The sequence below is a fragment of the Drosophila innubila genome, assembly GCF_004354385.1.
Source record: "Drosophila innubila isolate TH190305 chromosome 2L unlocalized genomic scaffold, UK_Dinn_1.0 4_B_2L, whole genome shotgun sequence".
Classification (NCBI taxonomy): Eukaryota; Metazoa; Arthropoda; class Insecta; order Diptera; family Drosophilidae; genus Drosophila; species Drosophila innubila.
The window spans coordinates 27,711,545-27,737,249 of record NW_022995372.1 but is presented as its reverse complement, the minus strand read 5'-3'; the positions used below and the strand labels follow the sequence as shown (position 1 = coordinate 27,737,249).

Sequence of the window (25,705 nt, the reverse complement as noted above, 5' to 3'; positions counted from 1 at the left end):
GAAAAAAAGACCAGCTCCTAAAATCAAGAACATTCATCTTAAATATTTTGTTCTTAAAATAAGAACATTTTAAGACCATATTACTAATACTAAGAATATCTATTTAAAAAATCAAAATTCTTAATGCAAGAAAATAAATCTTAAATTCTTAGAAAAGTATAAATATGTTCTATTTCATATGAAACAAAAGCTGGCCCCGTGGCGCTCTGGTTAGAGAAACCGCTTTAGTTGTGGAGCAGTAGGTTGCTGGCTCGAATCCCACTCCTAACAAATTGTAATAACATTTATAAAATTAATAAAACAGAAAAAATTGTATTATATATAAATCACAAGTAAACAGAAAATTTTAAGTTTAAAAAATCATTTTTAAGTTTTTTAACTTTTGATTTTAATTCTGAGAACATTTATTCTTAAAACGAGAAATTAATCTTATTTTAAATGCTCTTAGATCCAAGATGTGTTCTCTTAATTTAAGAATTTTATATTCTCGACGCATTATTTAGACCAAAATTCTTAGCTATAGACCAAAATCTTAAATTTAGAACATTTTTTTTATCAGTGTACACTCCTCCCGCGGGGAGTCTCTACGTCTCCAAACACTTTGCAGCTTAAGCCTTTTCCTATTACATCAGAGTCTAACCCTAAAATGTTGGCAAATTTTCTTTCCTCCCGCACTTGGCACTTATTAAAAAGTCGTACAGATGAAATAGAAAAACGTTGCTCGAGGTAGGTGGTACGGTAGGAGAAGTTGCCAGGGGGGAGCTTAGAAGTAGCGTCATAAATTGCCAGGCCCAAAACATTTGAAGGCCTAACTTTCTCAACTAGGGTTACGGCCATAAAAAACAGCTGCATACTTTACGGCGCACAGCATATGCTGATTTTATATGCCTTTAGCCCCCTTGCCCCGCCTCTTTTGCCATTCTCCCAAAGTCTCTCTGAAAAGGAACACCTTACCCTCTGCTTACCGCACGCGGTCAATTTTTATGAGCTTTTTGGCATATTGGAAACAAGGCCAAAAGTTATAGCCATAATTCTACAATGTTCTAAAAACAGAGGCGTCACTGCAAAAGGAGTTAAAAAGTGAGAAAGTTAGAGGGTCACAGAGTTGCGTTTTTGTGATTTTGAATCATCGAAAAGTTGGAGGCTTAATTGAGTTTTAGACTAAATGAATATTAACATGAAAATAAAAACTGTATGTTATACTTGAACTCATAAATCACATGTGATAAAATAGTAATGTATATCATATGCATACCTCCAAAATATTTGGAGGCTAGGCTCCGATATATCGATTTGTGGTCTTAGAAGCCCCTGAACATAAGCTTTAATTTAAAACAAAAACTTAATTTGTGATAGTAAAGTATGAAAAATTGTGTAATTTATATAATTACTGCAATATGATTTCATCTTGATTTTATTTTTTATATATTTATTTACTTATTTTACATCGAACTTCACAATTGAGCGAGTTTTGATTTCTACATTTAGTAAAATTGTATGTGTTATAACCCCACATTTCACACAACTTACATACATTGCAAACGTTCCACAATTTTTCAAAATTATACTCCCATGCACCTTTTAACTGCCTTTTCTAATTATTAAACTACGTCACTGTCTGGGAAAATGTTTCCAGAATATTTTGAACAAAATCAATTCGATTTTATACACATATATTTTTTTTTGCGCAATTTTCTTCTTTTTGTTATAGTAAAAATGTTAGTATTAATTTCCATATAAATTGCCAGGCTGACTGGGTATCGTTTTGTGTCTGTTTGGGTGTGTGTTAGTGTGTATCTATAACTGCACATTTCAAACGTTGAAATCAATTTGCACATATCAACAACGAAACTGTTTGCTCACTCTATGGAGCTTAACCTCCAACTCCCAAATCCCCAGCCAGCGAATCGTGCGAAATGAAAAATCAGCAAAAAGCTGCACGCAAGGCAAAAAGTTGGTTGCAGTTTAACTACACATACTACACGTACACGTATATGAAGCCCCTATATCAAATCAAAGCAGACCTGGCGCTTCTACTACTATCTATAGCATCTACAAATTTAATTTGGTATTCCTTTAATCTTTGTAACAGGCAATGTTCGTACTCCTGTCCCTTCTCTGGCTCCTTCATCCACTCGCTGAATACAAACATAATTAAATTTATTTAAATTTTTGCTCTATGGCAGGCAACAACAACATGAAGCAATGTTGGCAATCCAACAAATAAACAGAAATTCCAGTTTTATGGCTGTAATGATACGATTTTTATGACTCGTCACGCAAGTGTCTGACTGTCTCTCTGTATGTCTGGCGCTTGGCAATCAAATTGTTTAAGCAAACATTAAACTTAGCAAATGCGCCAAAAGAAGGCGCTGAGATAAAAAAAAAAAAATAAAGAAAAGATGAAGAAATCGCGGTATATTTGCTTAGCCATCTTGTGGTGATGTGGATATTGCGGGGTAGGTGGGGTCTTAGCTCATTACAGCCACAAACCAATATGCTTATTGCTTCGGCTGCTTCTACTTGCTTCTTGGGCTATAAAAACTGTTAACGTAAGCGTTAAATGCTTTCAAGTGCTTCGCAAATCCAGCGACGACATTGCGAGCAACAACAGGCAAGTAATCTTCTTCTTGCCACTCAGATCCACAAAACTCTATTGGGCGTTTTATAATGAGCAACAGCAAAAATACGCAATTCTGTTTAAAAATGTTCCTTAATATGTTTTCTTCGCTAAATTCAACAGGGATTTGAAGAAGTATTAGTATTTTTTAAGAATCTTGTGATGTAGGCATTCTGAAATAATAATAGTTTTAAGTGAGACGTTCTGTAAAACACTTGCTCCATGAATTTATAGTAAATTTGAACGACATTCGATGAAGTTGTTGAAGTCTTTTCTTATGCCTGATGATCTTATGCCTGATGAGAGACTCTGTAGATAGTTTGCTGAAAAAATTTAAAAAACAATCATAAATAATATAAATACTGTTGTAAATATAAAATACTCAAGATTCTGATGCAGTTTATGAACCAACGATAACTTAACACTTAAGTTGTCCAATTTGTTATTAAAATTTCTTATTTATAATTTAGCTTGGTACTCATTCAAAGATGTTACCGCATTCATTTGGCCTTAATTTTACTTCTGTTGTTTAATACTGTTTGCAGTTAAATTCGTGACCACAGTTGCATTTGCAAGTGTCAAATTTGAAATATTCTGCTGAAATTGAGGTAGACACAAAGTGGCATATGAAATTGGCCCGAACAACTGCTGTTCTGTTGACTGTTGGCTCAACTTCAAAGCCACACCCACATATCACGAATATTTTCACTATTTTCTTTTCATTTTTGCTGTTATTGTTGGAAAACTCTCTGGCCAACAAGTTTTCGAGGCAAACATTGAACGCAAAACTTGCCAAATGATACCAAAAAGTATTTGGTAACAATCACAACAATGGCAACGCATTAGCCAACAAATGGTCTGCATGTTTTGGCTGTGTACGCCTGTAGCAAACTTTAAATTATTTACATTACTCCTACTTACAATGTCCTCAGATTTGTGACCAAAGCAACAATGCAACAAACACTATATCTCTTTTTCTATCTCATTATAATATCTCTCTCTCTCTTTCTCTATATATATTCTTTCCTTTGTTCAACCCGAACTTCTTGTCTTGTTTGCACAGTGACTTCTAGTCCCTAAAGATATCATGTCTAACAAAACTCTAAGATCTTTGGTAAAAACTCTAAGAACTTGTAATGCTTTCAATTTCATATTAAATAAAAAATACATGTTAGTTAAAAGAAACTCAACAAAAATCAAATGGATTTAAATTGAATTCATGTAATTTCTTTAGACTTTCTGAAATTTCTAGAGATACGTTTTAACTTGTTCAACTTTAAATCTCAGCATTTCAAAGATGTATTGTCTTTAAGATTTTTTAATTACATTTAAAGGTTTCTCACCTATGTAAGGAGTTGAAATAGGAAATTTAAATGTAACTTTCAAGATCAATTTTATACTGAATGTATTAGAATTTAAGCAAAGTGTACCGATATTTTATTATGAATTAAAAAGTATGTAGTTTAATTTAAATTAGATTTCCAGACAAAATAAAAGACTTTAATATTATTTATATAATTATTCTATCACTTATCACTTAAGTTAAGAATTAGTTTTACATTTAAGTTTAAGACCAATGAACCAATTATAAATTTTTAACTATAAAGTAATTAATAAACGCGTAAATCGAAAAAGTCGTGTTGCTGCGCTCGTTTTGAAAATGATTAAACCGTTGACGACCATTTACAGATGCAAATTTTTCGGATTTTCCTTATATACAATATCTGACACGTAAGTTTGCTGCTTGAGAAAAAGTGCAGCGTAATAATAAAAAAAAAGAGTAAATGATAATGCAAATGAAAATGTAAATTTAACATTTAAATTGAATAAAATGCATAAATCGAATTGATATGTTGAGTAAACTACTTTACGCACTGCCAGGAAAACTGGAAAAAAATGGCGGCAGGACGACAACGCGACAGGACAATTGGCGATGTCAATGGGGTAGAGAAAGGGACGGGAATGGGAATTGGGATGGGAGACATGACAATATTTTGCTGCTTGTTTAACGATTCGTGATTTTTGCCAGATTTTAAATGTCACACAAACACACACACATAAAGATGTAGCGTTTCCTGTTCGTATCTCTGACTGTGTGTATGTATCGCAAACAACATGCAGCGTTGTATTGACAGCATATTGTGACAAATATGTAAAAAAAAAAAGAAAAGCGAAACACTAAAAACAAAGAGAAATGCTAAATAAATCGAATTCGCTGCAACAGCGAAAGGCTTTAAAAATGTTGTTGGTAACGCAGCTGCCAAAATACACATATGTATGTTTGTATGCATATTGCCTTCCACGCTTGTTGCTTTGGCAATAATTATGCAAAGTCAATGGCGTTGTGTTGACTAGCAAAAGTGTTGCCTACTTATCAGCACCAAATCTATTTCCCACTTTTAAGAAATGAGCTGTGTCGTTTCGATCCGAATAAGTTCAAATGAGCGAGTCACTTAAATCAACGAATTTTAGTTCAACCATTCATGAAATTTAACTTTTATTTTAATCAGTTGGTCGGTTAAAATTTAATTTTATTTAAACAGTTTTTTTTTAAAATTACAATTGTTAATGTATATATATACTTATATAACAATATAAAAATATATACAATTAACAATTTCTTTTTTATATTTTACAATTTAATTTTAATTCTCTAGATTACTCAAACAAAGAAAAGACGCAAAAAAATGCATATCAAAACTTATCATCATTGTTAGTTTTTGCTAATTTTCATTCTTTTTATGCATATTTCTTTTTTCAATTTAAAGTAACAATTTAATTTTGGTCATCAGGCCAGAAAATCCCGATTTCCCCCTTATCTTATATTTCTAGATATAAAGTTATTTTTAAACTAAGGTGTTTACTAATTTAAACAATTTTTATATATTTAGTAATTTTTATAGTCTTGTTGACAATGACCTCATAAATCGGATTGAAGACTACATTAATATGAAATTACAGGGTTAAAAAAAATTGTTATTAGTTGAATAGATTTCAAATGATGTAGATTGAATAATTTAATCAATCTCATCCAGGAACGGTAAATGAATTAAAAGATTGCCCCTATTCAGATGGTTTTTAAATAACTGACCTACTGAGCAAAATGACTAATTAAGATCGCGACTTAAATATGTAGGACTAATCCTATTCAGTAAATTGAAATTAGACTACCAACTCTTTTACATCACTTTAACTGATAAAGTGTTAGCTACTTTTCAGAGTAAAATCTGTGGTCAACTCCGTTAAAACTGCATTACTCCGTGTCGACTGAAAAATTGTTGTCCTGTCGTCGTACTGCAATTATTGATATTTTACTAACCTTCAAATGCTGTTCTTTTGCCACTTTCACAGATCCACCGGAGATTATCAGGAAACCGCAGAATCAGGGCGTTCGTGTTGGAGGCGTGGCCAGCTTCTATTGTGCGGCACGCGGTGATCCTCCACCATCGATAGTTTGGCGCAAAAACAGCAAAAAAGTTTCAGGTAAGTTGCAAGCGATATATGAGAAAGGTCATGACACCAACGATTCACATCATTCACACATGCACTCATACTTCTAAATGCAGGCACTCAATCGCGTTACACGGTGCTGGAGCAACCGGGCGGCGTTTCTATCCTCCGAATTGAGCCAGTTAGGGCGGGACGAGATGATGCGCCTTACGAGTGTGTGGCTGAGAACGGCGTGGGCGATGCCGTATCCGCAGATGCAACTTTAACCATCTATGAAGGTAAGTGGCATTTCATACAGCAGCCAAGTCACAGTGGGAACTCCACCCATTTTTTTTTTGTAATTAATTCATAACTCAAGAATGAATCAAGATTTTTTGGTTTTATTCTTTACATTAAGCTTTTAATAACAATAGGAACTGGGTCTAGAACTACTGAGCGTGGTAACGCCGATTTTCTCAAAACTATCTTATACAAATTATTTGTTTTCCAAGCTAGCTGAAGTCATGATCAAATTTAACATTTATCTATTATTATTATATCATATAGTTGCCATACGAGCATTACGTAGCAACTTCTTGTTTTACAAACTGTTTTATTTTATTAGATATCCGAACCAAGCTTTTCAGATATAGGTGGTATTATGCTCCTCACATTTTGGGTAAATATTTTCAAGATTTGACTACTATACCAAAGGGAATTTGCTCATAAAAAGAGCAATATTTTTAGACCCCGTACTTAAAAAAAGGAAAGGGGTCTATTAAGTTATTTACAATAGTTTTCTCCTCCTGTTGTTGCAATACTTTATAAAGTAACAAAGTAAAAGTAAAAGCGCACAAATACAACATTTTCAGTTTGGAAAAGTGGGTCCATTCCCATCAAATTAAATCACTTTCAAATTCCTCGCTTACATCAGCTGTGCTTAACGTCTGTTAACTTAACAGGGCCGGCCACTGTTAAAATGTACAGTAAGGAACATTACAGACTTGTGTTTTTTTTTTGAAGTTTTTTACAAAAACTTTCCATAGTGCAACCATTCAACCAACCATCCCTCTATCCAACCATTCATCCATCCAGCCATAGTATATACTGCAAATGCAGGCGCCTTAATTGAAGCCTCAGTCGACATTCAGAGGTGGAGGGGATGCCCGTGAGGGGGGTGGGTATGGGAAAGTTTTAGCGTAATGTAAGCAAAGTTCATACATTGATTTTGAATTAAAATTGGGTAAAGAACTTTACATGCCTTGGCGTAATAGCAGACACCCCGTCCCTCCATCCCCTCCCACATAACCATCCCCTTGCCTCCCCTAAGGGTAACTGCAAAGTTGTTTGCCAGCTTGTTTGTGTGGCTTAAATTACTTGCCAAAATTTACTTTTGCTTATTTACAACTGTGCAAAGGATAAAGTTTTTGCCTAAGCCTAATCAAGTCTATACCAGGGGAATGGGCCAGAAGTTTGGGATAGTCTCTGCTCACTTACTGGCCCTGGCAATTGAACTAATTTGCTTAAACTGAGAGGGCCAAGCCCGGCCAAAAGTATTTATAATTTTTGCACTAAATTATAAACAGCTAAAAGTTCGTTGTTGGCTTTTTGCCTCTGCAAATCAATAACAAACATTCTTGTTAATTCCATCTGCAAAAGGGGTGAGCGGACCAAGAGTCTTATAACTTTTGGCTGCTCCAAACATTTTAATGAGCTTAAAGCAGCTTTTAACTAATTAAGTGTGCAGTAAATTTATTCGAATTAATCGGTTGCTAAATCAACACAACAAAATTTGGTTCAAGAAAAAAGAAGAGGAAATGAAACTTGAAAAGTTATAATTATATTGATTTAATAGTGCATTCACAAGTGATCAAATTTGTAGTACTATAAACTTATAATTTGTTGAAGCAACCAATCAAAATTCATGTCCTGAAACCACTTAAACAACTTTAATTTGATTAAATTACTTGTTGTTCGTTGAGTAAAGTAAAACAAAGTTTAATGTTATTAAGAGCTTAAAGAGAGCTAAAGCAAATGTGTGAGTTGCAACTAAGTAAATTGTACTTATAGACAACTATTTTTTTTATTTATATTTATGTATATTATAGTATTTGTTACTTTTGCTCTGTTATTGTTGCAATATCGTTTTAAAACAAATCGAGTAGAATTAGCAAATAACAAAAAAAACCTAAGCAATATTTACATAATTATAATTTGAATATACATATATTCAGTTGGTGAAGTAAAGTGTTTGGATAAAATAAAATTATGTATATATTATATTTTGAAAAAAATGATAAACATATTTTTCTTAACGTATAAGGGTACGATGGAATCTTTAAACAAAATTTAATGCAATTTAAACAATTGCATTTTTAAATGTTCTTAGTTACAACGTTCAACTCTGCTTTCTTTTATTTAAATTATATTGCAAATCTATCGCAATAATATTTCACTTCCTTTAATTTTGGGCTTTAACCTATAAAATATTTTTGTATGGACTCTTTTTACCAAAAGTAATCAACTTATAAATATCGCATTCGTTTCACATCATATTTTATTATGCACCCAAATTTTGAGCTTTATATTGCAGCTCAATTCAAATATTTTAGATTTCTGCAATCGTTTGAGCCAGTTTTACTTTAGCAGCCATTTTGTTAGCGGAAAATAATTATTGGCGAGGCTAAAATGGTAAAAAAAAATTATGCACATGAGACGTATGAGTAATGTGCTGTACTTTGCCGTTAGACTGCAACTTATAATTTACTACTGTCTACAGGCTGTTTTGTAGCTTGTTTGTCGTTGTTGTTTTTGATTTTGTTATTGTGGTTTTTGTTGTTGTTTATGGGAGGTGGCGACGCCGCGGTGCCGCGTAGCACCGCAAAATGTGTGAAAATTGCACGGCCAGGCGAGAAAAACATATTTTGGTTGATACACTCACTGTGGGTGGCAAACACACGTACTAACACCTGCACAACTCGCTGTGTGCATTTTTAGTTGTTAATTATGCCAGTTGATTATGCTTTGTGCGCCCTGGCGCCAGGTAATTGGTGTGCATTTGATTTGTGGCCGCTTGTAACGCTCCTTGATAGAGCTCCATCCCATAAACGTACATATACTCGCACTCATAAAACGAAGGGAAGTAATTAGTGTAGTTTAACAGGGACTACAAGCAGACTGAAGGTAAAAGTTGCCATTAAATCCAGACCGTTTGTCATGAACGTATTAGGCCGGCGACCAAAGTAAAGCTGAAATTTTGGATGTACATATTTTGAAGAACCCCATACACGTGTATGTGTACTATAATATTTTATCACACAAACTTTAATTCCTGTTCAGTTTGTAAATCTTTTGCCAACATTTATCCAGTTCTTTTTGTTTACTGCCGCAAATTAATCGCATGGAAGTTTTTCCCTTTTACTTTTTCTCATTTCCATGAGATTCCCGCATTTAGCTTCATGTATATCCATCATCTATATGTATGCATATATCATCTCTTATAACTCACCTGCAGCTGCACAAACGCCAGGAGCCTTAACTATTAATTGCTTTATGGAGCAGTTGAAAAAAGGCTGCGGCTTCTGTTGTGATATTTACATCATCTTTATACAGTAACCAAGAGTGTTATGAACATTAAGAGTCCATTTGTCCTTCAATATTTACTGATGCGTAGTATTTTTATATGAATTTTCTTTGAAGTCTTGTTTATTGATATTTTAATTTATATTATTTTAAGTTTATTTTAAATTTTAAATATAAGCATTCAATTGTAATATTTCATTTTCCATTTTTATATAAATTCTATTTTCAATTTTAGATATAAAAAAAATAAATGTAATTTGTCTTTGTAATTTTTATAAAAAAAAATTAAAAATAAGAGCTATTCCAAAAATTGATTCTTAAAATATAACATTGAAATAATATTTGATCCTGTTTCCAGGACAAACCTTCCTTCTTTTACAGTTTATCAGTCCTGCTTAAGTCAAAAAAGAGAATTCAATCTTCGACTTGACTTTCATTTTTGCTCATTTGCCTGTTGGCTAAAGTTTTTGGTGTGATAAATCTCAATGTAAAAATTTGCAGGCACACACACACACACACACTCGCGAGTGTTAAAATAAACGCGCCAATGCCAATAAGGGCGCAGTGACACGCCCTCTATGTGCCGCCACATACTGCAACGAAGAGGCAAGCTGCCAGAGTTGTCACCAAGTACACGCCAAGCACGTTTGAGCTTCACGTGGAAGCATTTTTAATCAAAATTCCCAACAGGCTAAAGCAGCGCGAGATCAAAAACACTTGCAACGAGATGTGCACCAGCATGTGTGTGTGTGTGTGTGTAAGTGTGTGTGAACAGGTGTGTTTAGGGTTGTATACACAGAGCGAAAATATCAATTATTTCGTACACTTCTAGCTTGAGCCCCAAAATTTTAGTATTTTGCAAATTAAGCACTTTTTAACTGAGCTTAAAACCCACTAGAATTTGCCTTTCATTCTTCATTTATTGCATACTTGATCCTTATCTGTAAACATCGGTGTAACAAATACAAAATAAAATAAGAACAAGATTCTTAATCTATGCATGCATAGTGCATACTTAAATAAGAATCGTGTCAGCCCAGTTTAAAAGTATAAGATGTTCTTGTCTGTCCCATAAGACTAACCGATAAAGGCATTCAGTGAGTATTAAAGTAAGTGAAGACATATAACAAAGAATATCCAGTTAAATTGAGACTACAACTTTCTTAGCGCCTTTCTTACTTGGTTCAATATGCTATACTCATATATGCAGATAATTTGAATTTGTCTAAAGGATAAGACTTATTTTTAGTAATTCGTACTTGTTTACGAGCATTGTGTGACTTTTTGTAGAATTGCAAATACATATTTTGAATTTATATGTGTAACTCTTTTCTCTCTGTGTAGAGCTGTGATTCTGTTGTTGCTGCCGCTGTTGCTCTTATTACAACTCGCCACAAAGCCGTCATTGCCACCTTCTACCATACGCACACACCCGCACACACAACTGCACACACAAACACCGCTGCTGACGGAGTTAGAGTTTGCCGGATAGATTGCAGCAGCTGCAAATAACGTGACTCTGTCTCAGCAGCTAGCAATATCTCTGCTTGTTGCTGGGTGTCAGAATGGCGTGCACTGATGTGGGCGTTGCATCAGTGCAGTAAATCCTTTGGCTTGCAGTTTTATGCAGTGGCAGCCACCAACAAAAAAATAGATGAAAACACCAACAAAACAACAAGTGCAACTAAACCAAAAACCAACGACGATGCTTGCACATTTTTTGACATATTTGTTTTATTTTTTTTTTGTACTCCTCGTTGATCTCGTTGTTGTTGCTGTTGTTGTTTTATGCAAATATCGAAATAAAGATTAGTTCGCACATTTCTCTTCCGCTGCAGATTACACTACTGCAGCTATATTTCTTTTGTGGGCGTGGCTTAGCGCCCTCCTCTTGAGGTGTGCGTGTGTGTGTTTGTATTTATGCGAAAAACGTTTAACTAACTGGCGGCGTTAGTCGCTGCGATTTAGTGCTAATGTGGAAAACCAGCATCCTTATACCTATACTTTCATTCCCTTACCTTTCCCCTTTTCCAGCTAGTTTTCCCCTTGCCTGTCATGCCCTGCAGCTTGCCTAGCATAAAATTTACTGTTTACAATTTGTTGGCTGATTGCTGGCGCTTTGCTAAATTTATTGCGTGCTATATTTATATCCCCCTCTTAGTCCTTTACTGAAATACACACACAGTCTTTTATTTCGCTGTATATTTATTATAATGTGCTGCATTATTATTTTCGTATTACGTATAAACTACAAGAAAAACAAAATAAAACAATGAAGTACTGCAAGTTTGGGTATATTGCGACACACTTGATGGACATTTTAAAAATTTTAATTAAGATCACAAGGAAATGGCGTTGAAAAGCAAAAGTTCTAGTTAGAAAACAGATAAACATTGTAAAGCACTTTGACGGTCACAGTTGAAGGGAAATTGTATTAGGGATTAAGGCTATCCTTAATAAGTACAATAAAGGGGAAGGACAATGGTTGTAATGATCAATCTTGTATTAATTATATCATTGCGGACGGCAGTTCGCGCTAGTGACGAAAGCAGCACGGCAGGTACGAAAGGCGTCTAGCGATATATACAGTTTAAATTTGTTTCGACTGTCCGATCAGATCTAGTTATAAACCGATCGAAAGGTATAGTCTTAAATAATAAAATTGCATACTTAGACTTTTTCTAACTCATCTGGCTCATGAGATAAGGGGTGTTAGTAGGAGGGGCAAAATTTAGATGATGGCAACCAATGGGGTCGTTTTGGCCTTTTGTTAAAATTTCTTATCAAAAATTCGCGTCTATTGATGCCTCGTTCAACCAAATCCAATAACTGGTTTAAAAGATAAATAAATTTGAAAGGTTTTGTTATCTTCCCAAAATGAATTAAAAGTTTGTTTGTCTAATTGTTTGCATCAAAGCGCAAAAAAAAATGTAGATTTGATGATGGGGACTTATTCCTCTTCGAAAGTCTAAAAATATTTGCTCTACGACTTTTTAAAAAAACCTCTAGCTAAGCGGGAAAACGCTAAATCCCGCTAAAATTATAGCCCCAACAGTTTCCAAACCATAGAAGCTACGGTCTTAGATATTGCAAAAGGTATGTTTGAGGGTTTTACCTCTACCTTTAAAATGCTTTTCTAAGTACTCAGGTAAAATTTTACAGAAAAAATTAGGTTTTTAGGCTAGCATTTTGGCGACTTATGACAAAACGGCTTTACTGATTTTTGTTAAATTTTAATATACAGTAATATGTAATTTCGCTTTTTTGGTATAATATGCTTTCGTCACTTGACTTCAACCTCGAATACAGCTTTTTGTTTTGTAATTCTCAATATTCTAGAAAAAAATCAAATTTCTAAAAAAGTTGAATTGCAGTTATAATTTTATATTTTGTTTGATAAATTTGTAGTATCCACAAAGTATTTACATATTTCGAATAAAATGTGAACATAAATAAATTATAAATAAATTCATCTATATTGTCAGTGTTTTTTTTATTCTTAGGGGTATTTATTACACGCGGCTTAAAATATCAAGAGAGTGAAGATCAATTTTTAGTTTTATATCTCAAAAAAACTCTGCAATTTAGAAGTCATCAAAATTGGAAAATTTGTCAAAAATATAATAAATACATATAATAAAAAAATATAATTTTTGTATTAAATTAATTTTAGTCTTTCGAGATATTTCAATACAAAACCATTTTTTCTTTTACTGACATAATGTTAAATATGAACATTTGAATATATGAAATATTACCGATTTAAGAATCTTTTCCAGCTCGATCTTTCATTGTCCTTTTAGTTAATGTCAGAGTCAAGTCTAGACATTCTTCTACCCACTATTCGCTTGCTTTTATGCGCTGTAAATTAAAACAATTTCATTAGCAGTCACCAAAGACAAAAACGCAAAACAATTTGCTTTTAAATTTGCTTGCCACAGTTGCCACACCTACGCCCCAACTGGCGCCACATCCGCTGTCCCGCTTCGATCCCCTCTGGTAACCCACAACAACAACATTATAAGCTGGCCAAAGCGTTGGCACAAATAAATTTCATTAATTGCCAGCCAAAAAACGACGTCGCACAGAGATTCATTAATCTCACTTTATAGTAATAAGCGGCTTTGGTGGTTACGGTTAGGTTTTTGGCTGGGTGGTTGGTTAAGCTATGGGCGATGGTATGAGGCTTACCTACCGGTCGGACCATTAGTTGGGTTTGATTAAAAAGCCGCCTGGACACTGTTTATGGCTTCAACTCCGCCCTATTTTGCTCTCTTACTCTCTTTCTATCTACACTTGTTGCAAAGTCAAACGGCAAGTCTGAGCAAAAACTTTATCCTTGGCATTTGCAGCGACCGCCCGTTGCGCCTCACCCCTTTAAGTGGAGGGGCACATACTAACATGGACAATACATAGGGCGCGTTTAACTGGCCAACAGGATGGCCAAAGCCTGGCCAGAACAGCCGGCCGACAGCCACTTGGCGCCGTTTTGCCGTTTGCGGCTGCCTAAAAAGTCATATTAATAATGAAAATTGTACTGTAGCGAAAAGTTTAAATGGGAAATATTGCAGGCAAGTACGCTGACTGCCCTGCAGCAATGCAGTGGCACCAAGCTGTGCTCAGCATCCCATATACACAATAAACTGTGTGTATATGACGGTGTGTGCATGAAAGTTATTGGGCTTAGAGCGCTGTGCGCTTAATATATGATATAGCACAGTGAAATAAAAGAGTGAGCTAGATAGAGAGAGAGAGAAAGAGAAAGTGAGAAGGAGAGAGAGAGAGAGTGAGTGAGACATAGCAATAGTACGCTGTAAAACTTAAACTAAAGCTGCAACATAAAGTACAACAAAGTTATGCTAATAATAAGTGCGTCTGTGTGTGTGCATGCCCACCAGCCTTTTTCGAACTGAACAACATTATGATAACGACGAGGAATTTGTTTGAAATTTGTTGCATTTACAGACCCATGCTCAATTAAAGCTGGCACCAAAGTAATTTTCAATACATAACAAAAATCTCTCGAGTTATTATAGTAAGTCATTATATTTTTAAATTGCGACAGATGAAAATCGATCATAAGAAAAGTATTTTGATTTTTCTGATTAATTCTGCGGTAGGATGTAAGATAATAAAATTTTATTTAAATTTAAAAAAAAAATGAAAATAAAATTAAATTAAATATATCAATACTCCGATTTTGACTCAAAAGCGTTCACAAAAAGACTGTCCCATTCTTTTTAAAAGATGTTGACGTGTATATTAATTGCAGCCATAAATGGAACTGATTTCAATATTAATGCTGCATTCGTCACTAGCGCGAACTGCTGGCCACAGTGATTATTATATGTTGTTAATTAAAAAAAAAACAAAAAGAAATTTGCTCACATTTTTAAGAACTTGAATAGCTCATGAGTTTGCACTTTAAGATAAATATGGAACATTAAATGGCCATTTAAATTGCATATGATTTGTGGCAGCTGAAATTCAAGTGCTTGGCGAAATTGCTATAGAATATATATATAGTACTCTATACGTACATACCCCCAAAATGATACGAGTGTAGCAATAACTAAGCTCTGACTTGCTGGAATATCTACTTGACTGCGGTTGCGAGAAGTGGGAAGTAAATGGCGAATGGGGAAACCCCCTTCTCGCGTGTGCAACCACACGTAACTATCAAAGCGACTTCGTCGTCAGCAACGTCTTAAATTGAGTAACATCGTCGTGCAGCCATAGACATATAATGCAACAGAACTGTGGCAACCACTGCAAAACTTGGCCAGAAAATTTGTTGCAAACTAAATTGAAAAATTGATAGTAAAAAGTTGAAGAAGAAGCTGATATACAAAAAGTGTGCCACACTAGCTGAAACGAATGCTCTAATCAAAAGTACAGAATAGGCTAAAGTTGGTTGAGGATTAAAATGAAAATTGATGCGTATCAACATGGAATTTGGACATTTGCCAAAATATAGGAAAAATGAACATTGAGTTTTTAAAGAATATATAAGAAAGATATTTTCACATAAAATTTTTAAAAGTTTTTTATCTTGTAAATGGAGAGATGACGAATTTTAAAAATTAAAATTGCTCTCAGGTAACGTTGGGATCGAAAGGGCTTAGGGTGTTGTTCAAAACTTAATACTTAGAAGCACTTAAACTTGAATTTTAATTCAATATTTCGGAAGCGCCTATTACAAATTGTTCACCTTTCCTACAGTTTGTAGTTATATGCAAATCTGTTAGCAACAGAACACTGTACCACATGTATGTAATATAAATAACGTTTTTTTTTTTTTTTATAAAAATTCGAAAAAAAAAAAGATTTGTAAAAAACAGAATAAGAAGTTAATAAAACCTTATTGATAAGTAGGCTATCAAAAATTTTATTATTGAAAAAACTTAAAAAAAAAGTATTTTAACTTTAAAGTGCCACTTTTTGGAAGACAATTTATAAATATTTGTACATATCTTTTTAAATCAAAGTAAGAGTATTTAATTTTCTATGTTTTTGCTAGCAGGACCAATTACTCGAATGTCAGCTGCCTAGCCATCAATAGATGCTCTATATAACACCCACTGTAACCATTTTCCACTCTTTATTGCTCGACTTGGTGGACTGCCCCCTCAGTTACCTCCTGCTGTATGTCAAGCAAGTGCAAGTTTTTCGGTATTAAAGTTTCATCAGTAATGACGTTAAATAAAATTGGAAGCGACTTCAAAAAATTGAACTTTTATTGGCTCTTCGAAAAGTGAAATTACTTTTTTTGCCACTAGACACGTATAGAACAAGGTTTTCCTAAGAGAATAGCATGTTTTACATTTGTTACATGCAATATATTACATATATCCCCTTTCGCCTCTTCGTCATTCCGTCATTTCGTTGCCCGCCTTGAATAAAGTTCATCATCATAACAGTAAACGATGCGCTCAGAGTGCAGCCCTAACTCGCAAGAGAAACGGTTTTGACGCATTGCAGTGGATGGATTTGATGTCTATGCCCTGAAGTTTAGATAGGACGAACATAGCAAGTGAGAGAGAGGGATAACGAGTCGGGAAATACAGCGATATAGTATTCGACAGAGGACTAGAGCATAACACTTGCTGCTAAATAGTTAAGCATTACGAATTAGACTTGCTGTGGACCAAGAGTCTTAACAATAAATTGAAATTATTTATGGTTTAGTCCAAAGGATTCAAGTATATGAGACTTTATGGCGAGGCAGCCTAATGTGGTCTTAGATTTATATGAGAGCCAGTCTCAAATTGTTTATGTTTAAATGAAATTAATGTGGACGGGTATTAACTAGTGTTAAGTCACTTAGCACACGAGATATATTTAATTTAAATAAAAATACATAGAAAAGAAAAATTCTTTTAACAGCTTGCTCACCCTTTTAAGCTAATTGCAGAGTTTATCCTGGCTACTTTCATTTCATTTCGTTTTTTTTTTTTTCTGTCATTTTGTCATATTTTTAGTATCTATCGATTGTTTGCTATGAATATGATTAGTTGTTCTGGTTGAGTAGATTTTATTTCGTCCACCCACTTCACTTTTTTTGTAACTAAAGTTGCATAATACTTTGATCTAATGCCTTTCATACTTATTATAAGCGTAGCTTAGTCGCAACGTTTAACTATGCGAAGTTTGTTCTCTTTTGGTGCTTGGGGAACCAGAAGCTATGCGTGAACAGAGACTGCTGCTTATGCGCTCAAACTCGCCTCATTGTGCAAACAATTCCAGCTCAAGCATAAACAAAAACACACACACATACGTACAATAGAGTTAGGAATGTTTTGGGACATATTCTTAAAGCATACTTTTGTGGGCGCAGCTTTTGTTTGCCTGCATTTTGTGCTTTAGCTTTGACTTTGGGCTCATTGTTTTGTCAACTGCATTGCCAAGCTGCCTTTGTTGTTGCAGCTGCCACCACAGCAGAGACTTGTAAATAATAAATGCCTCCCCTAATGCTCATGACTTTAAAATTAAGAAGAGAAATTAAAATATTTTTGAAAATGCCTAAAACTTAGTCAAACAATCGAGTTGCTGGTCTGTTAAATGCCACGTGCCCGTATTTTCGAAATAAAATTAATCACCACAAATAAAAAAAAAATTTGAAAAAAAGAAATATAAGTATACAAAAAAAATTGAAAATATAAAATGAAATAGAACAAACTTCATGGAATCCAGGTGCTTGACCATAAACCATACAAATAGAATTAAATATGAATATGTTCAATTCAAATGTATTTCATATGAAAATAATTTTTTTCAGAAAAACTTAAGTATTGTAATATTTTTTATTTTTATATACTTTATAAACTTGATTTTTTCAGGGTAGTTTTGTATTTTCAAATATATTGTTTATTTTTATTTTGATTTCTTTTTTCCTCTTTTATTTTTATTAATTTATAACTACATATACGATTGACGACGGGTGTATATTTAATTACATTTAATTTTATTCAGGACTGTTTACATTTTTAGCAATGCAGAGTGGGGCTCGTATCCAATTTTTCGAATTGGAAAAGTTATATTTGTGACAGTTTAACGTCTAACCATAGAGCCACAGTACTTAAAATAAATATTTTCATATTTATTGTGTAACAACAATGTAGCAATCGGCTTCAATTTTAACCTCCAGAAATCTTAAAATAAATATTTTATTTTAAATATTCCTTTTTTCTATCATAGGACTAATAACTCCTTTTTTTCATTCGAAAATAGGAATATTGCCACAAACACGTAAGCCTTTTTCCCTTTAGAGTACTGGGCTAAAAATATATAGAGTGTGTATGTGTATATAGTTCTGCATATTCACCACTTCTTACGTTTTTGATGCCTCGCAGCCAAATTAGATTGACTGATGGATGTGGGTTTTGGGGCACAAACACACTCACACACACACACCTCACCTCACCTCACATCAGCTGAGTTGAGCCCATGCACTTGACATGCGAGCAGCACTTGGCCTGACATACGATGCCACTTGAGAGATATGTCTTTGTTTCCCTTTTACATTTTGTTTGCTTATTTGTTTATTTGTTTGTCGTGTTTGCCTTTTGATATCTCAACTTGGCGTGCGGCTTAGCGACAGCACTCGCATGGTAAATCGACGCAATTCACCAGCTGAAAAAGGAAAGGGAAACTCTTTGAGCTGAGTTGGAGTTGGGGCTCTAAAACATCTCGTCACATGATATGTCGAGCATTGTGGTTGTTTATTTATTATTTTTTTCATTACATGTGTAACAAAGTTTTGCATTCGCTTTTAGCTTGTCTCACACATTTAAAAGCCAAAAGCTAAAAAAAGGCGTGGTTTTTATTTTTCTGTTTGTTTTTTATACAAAGTTTTTACTTATCTGTCATGTGTTTTGTGTGTGTGAGTCTGTTGGGGTGTGGCATGCCTTGGGTTATGCGGGGTCATTCTTGTCAAACAGTTGACATCTGGCATAAATCGCGTACTGAAATTGAAAGGCGTTGCCTATGGTACGGCTTGTACCAACAGTAAAACAATGAAAAATTGTTGAAAATATTTTCAGATTGTTGGATTGCTCTTATCAGCGTTCAGCACGTGATTTACTCTGCCTGCACGCTCTAAAAGAAAATAAAAGCTCTTAATATTTCTTTAAAAAATTGCCTAATATAACTGAGAAATGAATTGAATTTGTAACATTATCATAAAATACATTTACAGTATATGTGAATCTCTTTTTCCTGATTGACTGACTGACTCACAGAATGACTGATTCCCAAAACAAAATAACTAGGGAGCGAAAATTCTCACACATAGTTTTCAATCGAAAATCAAATTGGTTTACTTAGACTGGAATAACTTAATTGAATGATTATTACAAAATGACACGCTCAAAATTATCTTGTAAATAATGCAAGTTTAAATTTAATTTACATTTAAAGATGAAAGAAATATTTAATTGCATACTTCATTCACCTCAATGAACTAACCAAAGCAACAAATAAGTTGCCAATCTTAGGCTAAAACCAAGGTGTTTTACGGAAGAAAAACTTAAAACGTTATCTCTATTTTTCACTTTCTACACAATTTCGCTTCTCACTTGCTGTGCCAGAAAATTCCCAAAGCAACTTTCGCTCTTTAGATAAAAAATAATGCATTTATCTTCTTTTAACTTGGCAAAACACGAATAAGAAAAGGAGGGAAGCAACCGTAGAATGAGAACAATATAAAATGTTATCAGTGAAAGTAAAATTTTAGTAACCTTATGCTAAAACAAATGTCAGAATTATCCAAAATAAGCCAATTTTTTGCTGAACTCGGCCATTTCTGCAAACATTTTCGATTCGATTGCAAAGATTACACAAAGTGTTAAATGAGCTGCAAAAAAAGGAACACGAGCGTGCGAAAGCGTTGACCAACACTGGACAACAACTACTCGCTGAAAAAAGGGTACAGTGGAAATGTCAGTTATTTTTGTTATTATTGTTTGTTGTTGTTCTTATCACATATGAAATATCGCATAAACTAACGCAAAATGTCAAAGTTGCAGTTCAGGCAGAAATGTCAAAAGGGTTGACAGCACAGCATGAGGTAGGCACGTGGTCAGGGGAGGGAAGTGTTGGGAGGTTTTGTTGAGTCGTGGCTTGTGGGTTGGACCTTGCATGATTTACGATGTTCTATCAAAATGGCGACGCATAAAAGTATGCTACACTTTTTAAATGCAATGCACAAAGCGAAGCGGCGGCTGTTAAAAGTTAATCAGTTGTTGTTGTTATTGTTGTTCTTGTTGTTGTGAATGCCAGATGAAAAATGGCTCAAACATTTGCCTGACATTTCATTAAAAAACGAATACCAAAAGGAACATACAAGAGAGCGTCTGAAAGAAAGAGAGAGAGAGAGAGAGAGAGACAAGAGCAAAAGAACACTTACACAGTCAATTGCGCAAATCTCAGACGCAGTTGAAGATGCAAAATTGTTGGAAAGGAAAATCTGCTAGGGAGGGTTTTTTTGGGCTACAGTGCCTTCATATCCTGCAGCTCGATTATAATTTAATCTAGTGTGGTATGTGTGACAAACTCACGATGCATGCGACGTGACACAGCCGCCATTTTTCACAGCATTCCACTCTGCATATGGCACAGACAAAAATGAGAGAGAGAGAGAGTGATAGAGAGTGGGATGAAGGGAGGGTAAAGGACCTGCAATGTGGCATGTGGCGAAATAGAAGTGTCTGTCATTTTTATAAATAACATTTTCAGTATGTGTGTGTGTGTGTATGTACAACTTGGCAGTGTGTCATTGCCACTAGAATCTAAAAACAAATGACAAAAATGTCAACAATTTTGTGCTCTGCATTGTCATAACGACGACAAGAAACGATCCTTGGAGTGCTTTTTGTTGTGTTCTAATGTATATGTATATTTCGGTGTGAATGTGTGTGTTGTGCGCTTATAAATACCAATAAATATTTGCAGTTTCCAACACCAACAAATATACGACATACAATTAAAGTAATTGCGCAACTGGCAATGGAATTTTAGCTATTCTTTGTTGTTGTTGCCATTTTTGTTGTTGCCATTGTTGTTGTTGCCTTTGTTGTTGTTGCCATTGTTGTTGTAGTCGTTGTTGTAGTTTGTCATTAAGCCTGCTATTAAGCCATTTATGCCAAGGCAGCACAAAAATGTTAAGCACTTGCCAGACCATCAGCTAACTTGGCCTGAACTTGAATTTTAGCCTTTCGACACTCGCTCCTAATTAAAGCTTCTTAAAGCCTAAACTTCAACTAATAATAATAATGATGATGATAATGATAATGATAGCTCTTCGGGGCAGTGTAAGAGGTTTAAGTTTTTTCTTTATCGCTTAAGTATGCTTCTTTGTGTAGATGTGTGGTTTCCATAGCTAATGAGTGTTATTCATAAACAGCAAATCAGAAAACTCATACGGTGTATTTCCTAATGAAATTCTGTTGGATTCTTGTCAATATTTTCTACCATTTTACAAATTTTTTCCAGATTTTTTCTAAACCTTTACTTCTAAATGGAAAACCAACAAGCAAAACAGAAAAGAAAGCATAATGAATATTTGTAGATATAATTTTTGGTATTTTCCACATATTTTTAGCCTTTCTATAAATAAAAGGAGAATATTTAATATTCGGCAGCTTAGCATGTTAAATTGAAAGCATATTTTTAAAGGCTTAGAACTTATAAACTCTTCATAATAAATTACTTTATAAATTACCATCGTATAAATTATTACGTATACGTAATTTGAGTTAAATTTCCCGTTCCAATATTTACTAAAATAGATAACACATGTATCTTACGATATCGAGATATACCAAGAAGCTTCATATGCCGTTGGAGTAGTATTTAACATTAAACTTTATCCAGCTCAATTTGAGTGCTCTACATTACCATACTTTTCAGATTATACTTGCAACTTATGCCAAAGCGTTTTACCCGCGCAAATGCACAACAACAAAAGCAACAACATATGGAACAAAACGCAGGCCGCTTAAAAACCTTCCGCTCATTATAAAACGCAGTGCCACAGCATATGAACCTCATCTGGTGCTGCTGCAGCTGCTTCTGCTCTTATTGCTGCCGTGGCATGCCTCACGGTTGCCAGCGGTGCAACAGCAACAACAACAACAGAAACAGCAGGCATCCCCATGCAACATTTGCCACACGTTGTGCTTTTCATATTTTTGTACAATGAACGCCGCTCGCCTCGAACCAACTCTGCTGCAGCTTATTTGCCGTCGCTCTTCCTTGTTCCCTCCCCTTCCCACCTCTTGGCGGAAAAACCCCGGGCAAACCTGTTCCATGTGTAACTGTCGCTTGCAACACCCAAAAAACCCAAAGAACCAAGACCAAGCCAAACGACAACTCGCTTCGCCCATCTTTTGCTTACAATTAACCTCAAAAATGAGTTTCCATTAAAAATGCCCCAGAGTCATCAATGTGTCCTATGTTCATGTGTGCGTGTGTGTATATATGCCACACACACACACACACACACACTACTTTGTCCCTCCCTTCCTCCTCCCTGTCTCCAGTGTCTGCGGCAACTTTACGACAACGCCACGTGACGTATGTTGAGCTGTCAGTTGTGTTTAATGTGCTACGCGTTGCATAGTTTCTTTTTGGCGTCGTTGTTTTTGTTAGTTTTGCAGTTGCACTTGTCGTTTTCTTTTTCTTCTTCTTCTTCTTGGCCCCTTTTTTCACATTCGGCGTAAACCATGCACTTGTTTTCTCCCCAAAAAAAACCGGAGCAGCATTATCGAAATTGTTGTGAGGTCTCAAAGTACACAGCACTGCGTATTAGATCAAGTATTAAGGATAAGACCAGATGAGCTGGCTTCTTGTTGATGTCGTCAAGAGTAGAAAACAATTTAAATAAACTAAGCTTTAAGTACAAAAAGTTAAACAGTGCTAAGCTGGACTTGCAGATTTAATAATGACAATTTGGAGCTGAACCCAGGATAGTAACGATCATTATTTTTGGGAATAATTTTATTGGTTCGCATTGAAGTAGATAATGACATGATTCAATTATTCTCTTGTATGCGAACCAAAAATATTATTTGATATTGGAATCGCATGGAAGCGCATGAAATAAAAGCCATCCGTAATAAACTAAAATGTGTCATTAATATAAGGGACAACTGTTGAGCTCACATTAAAACTAAAATAGAAATTACAATTATCCAAATAATAAACGCAATATTTTAATTATGAAAATAAGGGAAAATCAAGTAAAAAATGTTAAACCTCTAATGATGTTGAACTTTATGTCCTTTATGTCTTAGTATTAAGTTAAGCTAGCACATTTTTATAAACGCAATTATTTAAAACTCCTGTGACTAGAGCCATAATATAAGGTTGCACTACTGTAGCGTTTGGAATATACGCAACAAATAAATAAATAGAAATTATAAATATATAATCTGTATAAACGCTTTGGAACCATGACCCTTAAGTAAAATTTTTTTTACATTAAAAAATACTTAATAATACTAAAACTAGTCGGCCGGTGCTACAGTCGAGCATACTCGACTGACGGAGACCCCGTACTTACTGTGGCAAAAACTAATAATGGAAGAAATTAAAAAATATTTTGTTAACTTAAATGCATATTCTATCATATTGGTTACAATGTCCATAAAACACAAAAGATTTTCATACTAAGACTTAATTTTCACCCGATCGGTCCTATGGCTGCTATATAATATAGTGGACCGATTTGAACCAACTTCGGTAAGGATGTATATGGCTAACTTAAATGAATATTCTATAAGTTTGGTTACGATATCTCATAAAACTAAAAAGTTGTTCATATTAAAACTTGATTTTCGACCGATTGTTCCTATGGGCGCTATATGATATAGTGGGCCGATTTAAAAAAGAAACAAACTTGACCTGTCTGCAAGATAGAGGAATCTACATACCAAATTTGGTGTCACTAGCTTTTAAATTGTTCTTATAATTTGGATATGAAATTTTTGTTTTCGATTTGTGGGCGATAAAGGGAGTGTGGCCGAATTTTGAAACAAACTTGATCTGCTTGCAATATAGAGGAACCTACATACCAAGTTTGGTGTCTCTATCTCTTATAGTCTCTGAGATCTAGGTGCTTATACAGACGGACAGACAGACGGACAGACGGAAATTGCTATATCGACTCGGCTGTTGATGCTGATCAAGAATATATATACTTTATAGGGTCTGCCATGCCTCCTTCTGTCTGTTACGCACATATTCGATAAAACAAACCCAATAAACCTCTGTACTTTTTTTAGGTACGGGGTCTACAAATTAAAAAGGAAACAAAAAATTATAGCGAGATACAAAGAATGTCTTCTGCAACTGTTCAACTTTCGACTGATTGTTCCTATTATGCTATAAAAATCAGGTCTTGGCTTATTTTCTCAAGTTGTAATAGGCAATACCAAAGAAATGTAAATGTTTTAGCTTTATTTCAAGCCAAGTTCAATACTGTTTTTAGTTCGTATTTCACGTTTCTACTTTTTCAATCAGCTTTCCAATACAGAAACATACCCAATGTATTTTGTCTTTCGTCATTCTCTTGCCTCTCTTACGTTTCTTTTATCAATTTAATGTGCCAGATGCATGTTGCATGTTGCACACTCGTATATGTGTATATGTGATGAAGCGTGTGTCTGACAGTAGATTATAAATTCCTCGTCCTTCGTCAGCAAACAATTTAAATTTCTTTTTGCAGTGGCAAAACAATTAGACGCTCGATCAGACTAATTGCTGCTGCATTAATCTATTGATTCAACCCTCACACTCAACACAAGCACACATCACGGTCAGACACTCACATAAACGAAGTTTTTTTTTTTTCTTGGAGCAGAATCCTGACCATTTTAAATTGAATTTTAAATTAATAAACGTTGCGGTTGCATCAAGAATTACAAATTTATACTTGTCGTGCATGGCGTCGTCTTTGTGGCAACTTAGTTGTTGCCTTTCTTCTATTTTTTTTATTGTTGATGTGGTTTTTTACTTTATTTTTTTTTTGTTGGTAACGCCGCGTTGTTCTCGTTGGTTCCTGTCGTGCACTCCTGGCATTGTGTCCAAATCTATGCACATTTTTTTGCCGTCTGCTTGTGTCTACCCCTCCAGCACTTCTACATTATACCTCCTTGTATACCCTGTTAAATGCTGCAATGGAAAGTTTCCTTATTCTGTAAAATACATAATCGCCTAATATATCAATAACATTTATTTATAATCCAAGAATACAATTTTAATATTTTGTCCCAAATTCTGGCTTAAAGGTCCGTATGGTGTAGACCAGGAATCGTTCTGGTAGGTCTTAATCACATATAAAAAAAAAAGATACCTTAAAGAGACGCAGAAGAATTTGACAACTAGTTAATTTGTGTTTTACTCCATTCGGGGCCTAATTTTGTATAATTTTTGTTCCTATAATAATACTAAATACTAAATTATTCACTATTTTTTAAAAAGGCCTTGCAGGTTGATGTCGCCCTAAAAATAAATGCCAAAAATATTTCTAAACAATAAATCACGTAATATATATATATATATATTTTTTTTTAA

The 25,705-nt window shown here is 34.4% G+C and overlaps 1 protein-coding gene across 1 annotated transcript in view; it reads left to right on the top strand.

The window, feature by feature from the left end:
- Positions 1 to 25,705, top strand: part of LOC117781060 (tyrosine-protein phosphatase Lar) — a 123,166-nt gene that overhangs the window by 31,324 nt on the left and 66,137 nt on the right. Inside the window, exons 2-4 of the mRNA XM_034617780.1 lie at positions 4,310 to 4,351; positions 5,972 to 6,103; positions 6,187 to 6,348. Of these exons, the coding sequence (XP_034473671.1) occupies positions 4,310 to 4,351; positions 5,972 to 6,103; positions 6,187 to 6,348 (336 nt within the window). The remainder of the gene's footprint in view (positions 1 to 4,309; positions 4,352 to 5,971; positions 6,104 to 6,186; positions 6,349 to 25,705) is intronic.